The following is a 13323-nucleotide window of genomic DNA, read 5'->3' on the forward strand; positions in this document are numbered from 1 at the left end:
CATGGAGGTAGTTTTGAGAAAAAATGACATAGACAGTCTATAGTCAAGTCGGATGGCCAACAGTGTCACAAGGTCCATCCTCACTTAAGCTACATAGCAACGATATATTGGAAATGATGGATCAGAGGCGGAGTAGCCTCCCACATTGTACATAATTGTCCAGAGAAATTTACTATTAAACTATGGAATAATAGTCTAATAAATAAGGGGGATGGTAAATTATAACAGTATTGTTTTGGTAGGTCAATATAAAAAAGTATCATTCAGTTCTCAAAATCTGGTATGCTATACATGGAGATGTATAATTCACAAAATTTGTAAAGTTGCATAGAGAGAGGCGAGATTAGTTCACTATACATCCATTGTTAAGAATTTGGGAGTACCCAGGATAAAACATCACAATAAAGATCTAAAAAAATCCAAGATTACATATTCAAAACCTTTTTGTTCAATCCTAATAGGGTGGATACCTTATAGGAAACAATTAAGTGAATGTTCGAGTGAACTAATCTTAATTGAGTGATTACACCGTATGAGAACAATATAAGTCATGTGCATATTATCGGTTCACTTACCTCATAATACTTGCTCCTGTATCCTTTGATGGACATCATTCCCCCTTGATAGGGGTTAATTTGGCTATACTTGTTCTTACTATCTAATAGTCAGGATTTGTATGCCTCAAGGCATATTACCACGCTACAACTATGTTCTACATTCCTCCATGTTTTACATATTGAGCTAGCTCTTGGAGCTTTATCCATACTGGGCACTACTTGGCTGATCTCCAGCACCCATATTTTGAAGCGGCTCTCTGCATCTATTATATGTACTACCCCATCCCTCTTGGTGGTGATAGAAATTATGTCTACATCTTCAATCTTACACTAACAGGTAATCTTGACAATCTATTTAATTAAACTGCTAAATTGCTAGTCTGGTTGGAGAACCATGGGTCATGCGGGTCCCCTTCCCACTTAAGCTTGATGCCCCTTTCTATGGACATCAACTAATTAGTCAATTATGTATTAAGAATTAATTTTGTTTTGTGTGCACTTTTGGGTACTCAAACTTTAGGCAACGAAAACTTATGTTGATGAGAATATATTAGCATTGTTTGCGTTCAAAGTTTAGCGACAGTGTCTCATTTTATGTTTCAGTATATAGACTTCTCAATATTTATGGTATAAATGTACAATCAAGTGTGACAAAGTTCATTTTTTGTAATCTATATATATATATATATATATATATATATATATATATATATATATATATATTTATAGTCTGTCTAGGCCTATGAAGAAGAGGTGTCCGTCCTCGAAACGCGTCGCCATTTGAAAGACGACTACTGTCAACATTTCTTCAACTTGTTTCTTTTCTGTAAAAATATTATGATCGTTTTTGTCTTTGTATCTAATTTGCAATCTAAACAAAATATATACACTTATGTGTTTTACAAAACTTGCTATGGTCGATAATCATTTTTTTACATTCTAATTCCTTATGGTATTACTTTCTTTAGGTCATAGTAGTTGGTTTATCCAACACATTACAGTGTGCAGGGGACGGGAGGGTTCAAAGTTTGAATCTTCTTTCTTTGTTTGACACGTCTAAATTCAACCATGTCACGCTATTGGGCACACTTCTAAATTCAACTTTGCACAGAGGATATTTTGGCAACCAAATTCACACTAATAGGCACACTACTAAAGTCAACCCGGGAATGCTATTAGGCTTACTTCTAAATTCATCCAAGGCACGCTAATAGGCACACATCTAAATTCAACTTTGCACAGAGAGGGGATTAGGCGCATATAAAGACGATGCGGAAGCGAAACGGGAGTTACACTTTAGGTTTATTCACTGAGGGCCCGCTGGTACAAGCTCTCTAGCGAGCTCCTCTCCAACCGCCTCGTAGTCACGCGAACACTCGCTAGAAATCCATGGCACAGAAAGAATGCTCGCGTGACCGCAAGTATACAAGCACTTATAAATCGCTACAGCGCACTTCTAAATTCTAGGAAGGCACGCTATCAGGCACACTTCTAAATTATTCAGCTTTGCACAGGCAGGATGTTAGTCACACTTCTAAGTTCAACCATGGCACGCTATTAAGCTTTTCTCAATGCAGCTAGACCACAATTGTTTTAGGCAGACTATCTAGTTGTAGCTACTGCACTGATACGTTATTAGTTAGGTTTTTCTAGCCAACTAGGATACAGGAATGATAATGATATTAGGTCGACTTTCAAATGTAACAACACCATAAATATGCTTGCAGGTGGATTTTCAATTTTAACTAGATTACAGGTATGCTATTAGGCAGACTTTCTAATTGCACCTAGTCCACAGGTATGCTATTTGGCGGCCTTTCAAAGATTGGCTAGACCAAAAATATGCTTTTCAGCACTCTTTCTAAGTGCAGCTACACCACAGATATGCTAAATGCTAGACACTTTCTAAGTGCATTTAAGCAGCAGGCACGACTAGTCCACAGAAGCTGTTAGGGAACCTTCTGGACGCTATTTCACCACAGATGTGTTATGGTTGACTCTTTCTAGACACTATTTTACCACCGGTATGCAATTCGGCACACATTCAAAATGCAATTACACCATGAGCAAGACTTGGATCAGAGATATGCTGTTGGGTATGTTTCAAAAGCATTTATACTACAGATATGTTTTTCGTCACACTTTCAATTACAATTACACCATCAAGAATGCTATTGGGGACTTTTTCTAAATGATATTTCACCAACAGATCTGCTATTCAGCGCACTTTCAAAATGTAACTAATACACCATGGTGCATGAGGACTTTCAAAATACAAGTTAGGCCACGGATATGCTTTTAGGAGGGCTTTCTAAATGCAATTATACCACAGATATGCTATTAGGCGGGATTTCTAGGTGAGGGAAGGGGAGTGAAGGGGACGATTACTGCTGCGCTCTTTCTCCATTAGCACTTTTGAACTTCCAGTGAACAGAGAAAAGAGGGTGGAGAGAGCTCTGAAGGCAAGAGAGGAATGCAGGGTGAGCTGTGCTTTAATTGAACAGGACCACTTAAATAGCTAACTTTGCTACATAAGTGCCGATTTTAATTAGCAAACCTACAGAATTGCATAGCAAATTACTCCGACACTGCATAATTTATGCCTTGTAGTGCATTCCTCTGATTTTGAAATTCCTGCATGGGATTGAACTGGCCAATTGGTGTACCCAGGGGAACAGTGATTGTATCCTGACGGGATATGGAGTTTGCACCTTGCTTATGTATCTTAGACACTATAAATATCTGCCTATGGGCTTACAAATCTTGGCCTTATTGTCTGATCTTGTTTTCCTTTATGTAGTAGTAATCGCAGGAGTCTCTCTACTGAGCCATTTTTGATCTTGTGTTTTTTTTTTTTTTTTTTTTTTTTTTTTGGCGTGTTGTATGTTATGTCTTTTTTTTTGTAGTACTTGGAGGCCTGCGGGCAAAAGGCACTCTACAAGAATTCTAAATGAATGAATAAGTGGTGTTGGAGAAAGCCTGTGCAGAGGGAGGAGCAGACCTGAACGAAGTCTCAATGGTCAGCAGCTAAGCTGAGGGTAGTGAACAGCTAACAAGGGAAGATGTAAGACGGGACTAACAACTGCTAGAGAGTGATCCGAAAGGAAGTATCCCATGGGGAAAAAAATCAGGAAACAAGGAAAGTCACCGCCGAAAGTCAACATGCTAGTGAGGCAACACTCTGCATTACGTTTGGTGTTGAACTCGCTGGTCACTGTCTTTGACCTATTGAGGTCTATGGTCTCAAGCAGGCATTTTGTTAGAATTAACTAAAGAAGCAAACTGCGACTCATCCATTGTGAGAATCAAAATAACAGCACCAACCCTAAGTGACTTAAAGATCGAAGTTTCAAAACAGGGATTGGATATTTCGGCAATCTTGGGCTCTATTCGCTCAATGAGGAAGCAGACTCTCGCTTACTGATGAGTTTATGAATCAACAGAAGGCTCAGAGGAGCCCTACAGAAAGAGGGTGGAAGACTGTGCGGGTGGAAACGGTTTTCATCGCCAAGGGGAACATAAAAAAGAACGAAAAGAAGAAAAAAATCACCTCATTCATGAAGGCTGTTGGGCAAAATTGTATGCAGTACCATTTGGGTGCACTTCAACAATCCTGACCTCCTGACAATAGGAACCCAACCTTTGGTATAAGTATGTACTACACAGGTTGGTAGCATGTTGAGCAGCCGAGTTTATCTCAAGAGGGGGTCAATGTGATCTGTAGGGGTGTTGCACAGATTCAGTGACACGTATTCAAATAAACACTTGCACACAAGGTTTCTTGAATAAATAATTATGAATGTATGTATCAGTCAGTTAGAATAGGCCTTCTTAAGAAGGGAGCAATACAAAAGCAGCACACAAATACACTCCAAAACTACACACTTAGTTTCTAAATCAGTACTCTTTTGGGATGGCTCAGTCACCACCTACACCGTCGGGTGACTTCAATAGCTAGGGTGCTGGGGACATTAACATCTTAATGTAGCATTTTCAACATTCTTAGGAATTGGTCAAAGGAAAATGTTATTAGAACAAACAAGAGATCACAAATATTCTTAAGCGGGCAAATTCTTTTGGATCCCCTAAGCAGAGTGATTCAGTATGACAGGTTAAGCCAAAGTATATATGAGCTGAAGCATTTCTTGTAGGTAAGTAGAAAAGTCTTTGCATGTTGACAGAGCGATGTGTCAGAGAATGGACACCTCTCTAGGTAATTACTTGTATATCGGTCTAGTCTCAACTGTATTATGCCACCAGTTTGTTGTTAGTTATCCACTTGCCTTAATTAATGTCGCGAGTTATGTACTGTTGTTCGCGTCCTGTTTCCTCGGCATTGGTGTTCACCCTTTCTCATTGCTAAGGGCTGAGTGCCGGTCTTGCGTTATTGATAGACTCAAACGCTGAAAAAGCGCAGCGGGATGCTGCCATCTTGGTATTTCAAAATCGGCTATAGAATGAGCCGATCTGAATTTGAGTCCTTTTTTAGTGTTTATTCTAAGCAATATATCAAATCACTGATATGGTGGCAATCTTTTATTCGACTTTAGGGGTCGATAGAATATCCCCGTGGCTCTTTAGATGTCTAAAAAGAGGGTAATTTATGATGATGGGTATTTATACCTTGAGCCAATCAAAATGCTCATTTAGACCATTCTTGTCACTCTGGGTCAAAAAAATGAGTCTTCGCTCTTTTTCAAAGAGGACTTTGCTTTTGATGTGGTTGCTACCTCGTATCATCAGGAGCACTGTCCAATTAGTCTTCAGGGCCATATTGGGCTTCAATAAAGTATTTAACCAATGGGGCAGTCAATACTCTATTCTTGAGGCAGCTTTTATGTTCTAAGATTCTAACTTTGACTTTTCTATTGGTTTTTCCTATGTAGTATTTATTACACGAGCATGTAATCATGTACACTACATATTCTGAGTTGCAGTTAGTCATCTGTCTTTGTTGCCACAATTTTGGTAGACTTATATTCTTGGAGATGTTTGCCAGAGGTTGTCCAGGATCTGACACTCCCTGTGGATTGGATAACCCATGTCAGTTTGAATGGTGTATATCCTTACCATTGGTGACTCAAGCTCGAATCCTGGGTAAAAGGAGAAATCTCAGAAATTCAATAGCGCTCTGGTCCGACTTAAAAGCAACACACACAATCTGGTGTTCCTCTTTTGCTCTTCGGTTCCAGCAGCAGTGCAAATGCAACCAGCTTTGAGAGGATGTCCATATGGGCTTACTTTCAAGTTGATTGGTCCCACCAACTCAAGGGGAGAAGTCGTCCTTGCAGGGCTTCTCTAGTCGAGGCGAATTCAAAGCTTCAGCACAGCAGCAAGGCTTCACCCGCGGTCCAGGAGTTGCAGCAGGGATCTCTTCCAAGTTCTTCTTCGGATTCCTTAGTCCAGTGGTCGACTGTGCCTTCCACGCCAAAAAGCCCTGCCTTTTTATGCAGGTTTCTCCCATTCATTCCAGCCTAGCTGTCAATCACATAGCAGGGTGGGTGTCCTTCCGGGGCAGCCAGCCGGCCAATCACCTTTTGGGTGCATTCCTGTAACCAAGGGGACTAAGCACAGGGAGTTCGGGCACCTCCCTCACTTCCTACCACTGCCGGACATACTGGAGCCAGAGGTGGGTTTCACTTGTGAAGCCCGCCAAAGACAAATCGAACAAAGGGACCAAACATGGTTTGACGCGCAGAGTAAATCTCAAGAAGGACCTTCTTGACAAGAAATGGTGAAAAAAGACCGGGTCCATTTTGACAGAATGGGCACCCATGGGTGCCTTTATCGTGGCTGCGAACGCAGCCCACGGTAAAAACGCACAATGGTAGTAAAAATTAAACCACTGCCACCAGCTATTATTTGTGGGACGGGTAACCTAAATATTGTACCTGAGAAACTAGACAAAGGGAGTAACTCTAGCACCCTATGGTAAGATAGTGTGTGCTGGGTCTAGAAAGTTACAAACTGTAAGTAAAGTCAATTTCACTTCACTGCTCTTGGAAACAGTTTCACCAAGAGAAGGTATTTAAACCTTTGAGAAATCTTAGACTTTCCTGTGCCACTGCACTGAAGGTGCTGTGTAACACAATGTAAAGATGATGCCTATGGAGTTTTGTCAGACTCAACAACAAAAAGAAACAGAGGATACATTACATGAGATATCAAATCCAGCAAAAAGAGCTGGGGGTCTCTAAGGTAGAAGGGAATTAATACATTTCTGAGAATACTCCCTAACACCCTGTAACTGAATTGTTAGTTTTAGTGTGAAAGGGGATACATTTCATCTCGCCAGCGCTGCACATAAGGTGTGGGGTGTGCTGGTTTCACCAAATAAAATACAAAGGATCCAAAGTTCCTTTCTACTCTTGGCAACTGTAGTTCTCTCAAGGTTAGCCAGAGAGTTAAAAGGAGAGCCCAGAGGGCAACCCAGCAACAATGGGAAGTATGTGCCAAAAGTTATCAGAGGATAGAATTAAAAAGACACTATGGAGATTCTAAATGACACCCATAAAAAGTGTGTATAGCAAAATGTTCTGGGATTGACATTGTTCAGGAAGATTTATCATTAATATGAAAATCTTACTCAACAACCCACAAAACTTTGAAGCCAATAAACTCTTCAAAAAGACCTCAGAGAAATTTGTGCAAAAAAGGACCCAAGAATGTAACCGCAAATGGAAAAAAAGGAATCAAAAATTGGTTAATTGTGTTGAATGCGATGAGGGTCCAACATGACGCAGAATCCATGCTGATGGCCACTGGAAATAAAAACACCAAAGGGCTATGGGAGCTAATATTGATGGCAGGTTCCAAGCAGCCATACAAGCATCAAATGTATCGGATGAGTCATGGATAACACACTTTACAAAGCTCTTTGACCCAGCACACACGGCTGCAGCAGGATGCAGCCAGATAATTAAACGACCATGGTCCTTTGCGGTTTTAATATCCCAGAGTGAGCACTTGATCAAGAAACTAAACTCATCCTGTGCCTCAGGCCCCTACGCCCTGACAAATATGTTGAAAGAACATAGCGAATTTTGGACAGAATTCATACTCCTTCTCTTTATTGAAATCAAACACTCGGGAGTGATCCCAGCTTCCTGGAAACGGGCAATCCTAATTCCCGTTTCAAAAAAGGGAACAGAGGATCCACCAAATTACCGACGGATAGCCTTCTTAGGGTGTCCAGTCCAAACATCGAAAAAAAAGGATTGAATGACTTTTGCTCGAATGCAAAAGGATCGGAAAAAAAGGGTCGATTTTATTTATCTATATATTTTTTTAGTTTGGGTTGGTAAAAAATGTTTTTAATAAAGAAAATGGGGGGGGGGGGGGAGTCGGGGCCCCATAAAAATAAATCCCGGGAGGATAGCACAGCGGCAGCGTGCGCGTCTTGGAAGCAAGACAACACAAAGCAACAACAGGTTCGATCCCCGGGTCCGCGCTTAGAAACCTCCGAGTGTTTAAGCGCGTTATAAATACGTAACTAAGACAAAGAAAAAAAAAAAATCTAATCTTAATCTGTGTTTCCACTGTAACAGCGCCTCGATGCCTCATGGGCTGCAAGTGCGCTTAACAAATGCAAATAAATAAATAAATAAACATTTTTAAAAAAAATCGACCTTTTTTCGATCCTTTCACTGTCTAACAAAAGGCATTCGATCCTTTTGTTTTCAATACTATCACAGGTAACCCCTTCTTAGACATCACCGCAATTATGGCTATGTACTCCAATACCACGATTGAAGTGAGATTATCAAAGAATGGAGATGGGCAAATTCATACACATCACAGACTCAAACAGGGCTGCCCACTAGCAGCAGCACTATTCAACTTGTACATATCAGATATGCAACTCGCTCAAAAAGAGGTCACTACTTTTCTACTGGAAATTCAAGGAAAGGGCGTGCCCTGGATCCTCTACACAGGTAACCTGGTAGGTCTTCATCGATAAAAACCCTGATAGGCCGACCGCACAGACAGAAAAACGTCCAACAATACACTGCTGATAACGACCTAAAGATGATTGTTAAAAAAAAAAAAAAACCTACATTATGGAATTGCAAAACGCCCAGGAAGGGAGCCTTTACGTGGAAACTAGCAGAGAAAAATATTGAAAAAGTTAACTCTAGCATACCTGGGAGTGCTTCTCAATAAATTGAGAAACTATGCAGAATGGTAAATCGTGTTGAGAACAAAAATCAAGTGCCTATTAGCTGAGGCGAAAGCCATACTTACTCGTTAGGAAGTCTACATGAGAACACCAGTGATGATATTCTACAAACCAGTTATTACAGATAATCACATATAGAGCAGAGACGGCTCTAGCTTTACCATGGCTAACATGGGACATTTTAGAAGGTACATTCTGGAGATGGGTGTTAAAGCTGCCCAAACAGCTTGGCAATAGCCTCGCTCAGATGAGAGCTTGGGCTCCAATCAATGGAATCTTCTGTACAATGGAAAGCAATATCCCTCAACAGGAAAGTCATGCTGACCAACAATGTTCCAGCAATGGAAATCGTCAAACTCCGGGAAATCGAGCGCCCACCAGATAATACAAGAATGGAAACGGATCTGTGCCTTTTGGCTAGAGACAATTGGAACACTCTATGCTGATCACTAACCCTGATGCAGTTAAAAAGGGATTAAAAGAACACAACTGGATATCAACTCGAGCAGAAACTCAAATTAAATGTGTCCATCACTAACAACCTGGAAAGGCGATTGCTTAATATGTACCTTTCTATCTGCCCAAATTCATGTCAAAACACTACAGAGATCTACTTCTGCAATTTTTACTTAACATTTTGCCTACAGCTGAAGTTCTCCAATACAGAAGCCAACAGGACGCAAACACTGTGGTGTCGATTTTGCAACGACGGACTTAACATAGAATCCTTATTTCACGTGACAGCAGAAAGCAAACGGCTGCATGACGGTAGAACAAAGCACCTAGCAGATACCTTTTGATAATTGCCACAATGGAACTTATGGAAGAAACTGTACGAAAGCTTGCCCAGGACAACTAGACCTGGTCAAAGGGTATCTTGACCTAAGACAATCAAATGCAGGATGAAATGTGATGCATAACTGTTGGCTAAAATTTGCTTCTTATACTTGAAAGGTTTGATACAAACCGATCAATTAATATAAAAAAAAGCAGTGTCTTGGGGCTCCGGTAGCTTTCGTGGGCAACCAGAGGGGTCCGCAGCTGCTCTACATATGTCTGACTCTTCCCGGTTGCGCATCCTCTCTTGGGCGCTTTGCCAGGGCCTGGGATGCCCAGAGGTTTGACTTTTTGCCTGCATTCTGAGAATTGTCCTCAATCCCATAAGGGGCTTGCTTCCCCATGTGACCCTCCCTCGGTGCACCACCCCCAGGAAGACTATTGTACTGTGGATGCACCACCCAGTGCCCATGGGAAAGGTCCCACCCCCCACGGGAGAAGGGGCGATTATTTTTAGATTCGTCACATAACAGTAGTGAATGTTTTAGTGTTTTTCTTGCCTGTAGTTTTTCATTGCTACAAGTCTGAACCCTTCACTACTCGAACTTCTGAAGTCTAAAACTTGCTGTTCAGTCACGCTACCATTATAGTTTCGCTAGTGTGGTGAATCCGATGGAGTCATCACTGTTGTCCCAGCAGTGACCTCCTACCATGTGGCCAGGGGATGGCAGCCTCTACCTTCTCCTGACCCTGGGGAGGGCTGATTGATGGAGGATCACATGAGGGAAGACAACCTCTGGGGACATACTATGGCTTCATCAGATGAGACATGGTATCCCCCTTTCTTCTTGCAGGATGGATTTCCCCCATTCGCCACAATCTAATGGCCTGTTTTAGTACCTTCCCTCTTCCACCCATAGAGAGTAGTTGAAAGCTTTTGTCATATTCCAAAGTCCTCAGTTAACCGGCCTTGTAAAATTATGAAAGACCCTTCCCAGCTCCACACCCTCTTCTTCCAAACCTAGTTTGCCTTGAAAACCTATTACAAAATTTCTTACAGTATCAAGCAGGCACTACTATTCCTACAATTGCCACCACACTGGGAACGAGGAAGTGGCGAGGAGTAGTGGTGATAACTCCCCATGAGGCAGTCTAGTCCTTCCCTGAATCCTACTGGCCAAAGCCAATGTAAAAGAAAAGCAGAGTCGCATCCCAAAAGGCACTGCAGACTCACTCACTGATGGGGAGACCAGAGAAAGTGTTTTACCCAGCTGGGGTGAGGCCTGCTGTTTGGAAGACTGGATTCGTCATCCGGCAAAGGTTTGTTAAGCCTGGAAGCATGAACCAGTGTGGTGGAGCAGAACGTCTCACCAGCAACGAAGAAGAGAAATGCGAGGGCAAGTCGCGCCGCAGACCCGCTAGGGGCCAGTGGGAAACTCCAAGGCATGCAGCAACTGCAGAAAGCAGCTTTATCTACCGGGACCTTGATCAAGACAGCTGTGTGGCAAGGATGTGAGGGACACTGGAGCGAAGCGAGAGCAGTCCAGAGAGAAAAGCAGTCGGTAGACATTTGCTGTTTGAACGCAAACAGGGCCAGGAACCCCAATGAGAGAGGGTGAGTTAACCCAAACAGTGTGGATCCCGCGGTGTTTCAGCAAACACGCCAATTAATGATTAAAGCTACAGACGTGGAACTACAAAGTTAAGCAGCTTTGTGAAGAACAGTACTGTTGTGGGCCAAGAAAGACACAAAGAACTGTTAGACCAAGAATCCTTTGTATTGAGGAGAATTCCAGGGGAAGGGAACCAAGTGTTTTCGCCCATGGCGAACCTTTGTTTTGAGGCCTTTTATTCTTCCTTTACAAACTCTTTTGCAATCACCAAAGGTTAACGACCTTTTCCTTTTCACCTTATAGTTTAGTGTGCGAGTCGGGATGTAACATTTGCACATGAGGACCGGTTTAATTTTGACACCTAACAGACAGATCCTTAGTTTTTGGTAGGGACATTCATCTTAGAGCATGGTCAGAGTGGCCTTTTCCCAACCCTTTTTCTGTTCACTAAAAGTCTTTAGCCAAAACATGACTAACTTGTGTCTGCGTTTTATTCCTGACTCTTCACACTAGACCTTGGCGTTTAGACCTGTTCAGCAGAATAGGTTGTCCTCTCCGATCTGTCCACAAGGCTGATTTGTGAAAATCCATCTGAACTGCTGGTTTGTTTTTTCTTTTTAATTTTTAACTGGTTTGACTGACTGAACTACCAAACACTTGTGTACGAGCACAATATAAATAAAATATAACCACTTTACTTTGTTGTGTTTTGGACCTGAGTGGTCGCCATTGCTACCCCTTTATAGATGTTTGGCTTCCTTTTTGGTAGAATTAATTCAGCCTTTGGTTAGATGGTTTCATCTCCCTTATCAGATGGCCGTGTTCTAATCTCCCTTCCATCTTATATTTGTTTGGTTATTCATTCCTCTGCCTACCCCACCACCCCTCCTACATTTTTTAACAAAATCATCAAGATTTCACAATTGTGAAAACATGTTTCTGATGTTTGTTAATCTGCTTAGAATCACATGCTGTGCATAGGTCCGACATCCATTGGTCACTGCGGAGTATTGCATTTTGTTTTTCGTAGTCGAAAAGGGTACTTTGCTCTTGTAAAACATGCTAATTTGATAATGATCGTCTGGTAAAAGGGAATAGATTTCAAATAGTTCTGTTCCTATAACTAATGTATTTTCTTTTTGCTGTAATATTTGTCCCAGTTAAGCTACAAACAAAATATTGTTAGTTGAAATTAGCATTTAGAAGTTTGTGTGACCGGGCTATAATGATGCAGTGTATGCTGCAACATTGCTTGGTTTAAGTAGTCCAATGTGGTGTTTGGCTCGAAGCTTCATTATAGTTTGGGTAATCGAGAAATTCTGTTTCATGAAAGTCAAATGTTTGTCAGCCATATCCATAAATTGAGTGACAGATATAATGAAAATTGGGATCATTTTAAATTTTACGTTCTCTTTTTTTGTACTTCACAAGTGTGCATCATATAGCTTACCTGCTTAAACTGACAGCTGTTTTGTTCTTTGTCCATTTTAACAGGACTATCATAAAATTATTAAGAATCCAATGGATATGGGAACAATTAAGAAGAGACTCGAGAATAATTATTACTGGGGTGCGAGTGAATGTATGCAAGATTTCAACACAATGTTTACAAACTGTTATATTTATAATAAGGTAAAGTATTCCAATGTTAGTGTTTTCTATTCAATTGTAAAAGCAATAAAACTCATGATGGCTATAATGGACATTTAAGCTGCAATTCATTTACGGTACCTGAAATCTAAATGTGAAACAGTGTTATGTAAGTGAAATAGCTAACAATATAACATTCCACTCACCCTGACCCCTTCACTCCACTGCGCACATGGCTAACAAGTGAAACCTGTAGAATCACTGGGGAACTAGTCCCTACAGTAACTGCTCCTTACCCAGTGTTCGACATAAGCGTTCAAATATGCAAAGGTGGTCCACATATCAAGCGTGGCATTTATGAGACTATTTTGCAATTATTAGTAAAATGGTTTCACCAAGAGACCATTGAATAGATTTGTCTCCTAAGGTTCTATTGGTGGAGGCGCTGCAAAGAGGATAACTCCTTCCCTTTGGCTGGTGGGACCAACCAGCCCTAAAATGAACTGCAGATCGAGCCATCCCCTGCAGTGTCTTCCTTTTTAAGGGCTGCAAGCCGCGAATACCAAGGGACCTACGATCCAGTTGTAGTGCAAAGTCTTTGCATGTA

At 41.3% G+C, this 13323-nt stretch overlaps 1 protein-coding gene across 7 annotated transcripts in view; it reads left to right on the plus strand.

Annotated features, from left to right (window-relative positions):
• The window catches only part of BRD3 (bromodomain containing 3), an 853641-nt gene that overhangs the window by 221249 nt on the left and 619069 nt on the right, over nucleotides 1–13323 (plus strand). For all 7 annotated transcript variants that reach the window (XM_069609614.1, XM_069609620.1, XM_069609618.1 and 4 more), the window contains one exon: nucleotides 12621–12758. In XM_069609614.1, coding sequence (XP_069465715.1) covers nucleotides 12621–12758 — 138 coding nt within the window. The remainder of the gene's footprint in view (nucleotides 1–12620; nucleotides 12759–13323) is intronic.

This window comes from Ambystoma mexicanum, chromosome 8 (assembly GCF_040938575.1).
Source record: "Ambystoma mexicanum isolate Mex_15411 chromosome 8, UKY_AmexF1_1, whole genome shotgun sequence".
In the NCBI taxonomy this organism is placed as follows: domain Eukaryota; kingdom Metazoa; phylum Chordata; class Amphibia; order Caudata; family Ambystomatidae; genus Ambystoma; species Ambystoma mexicanum.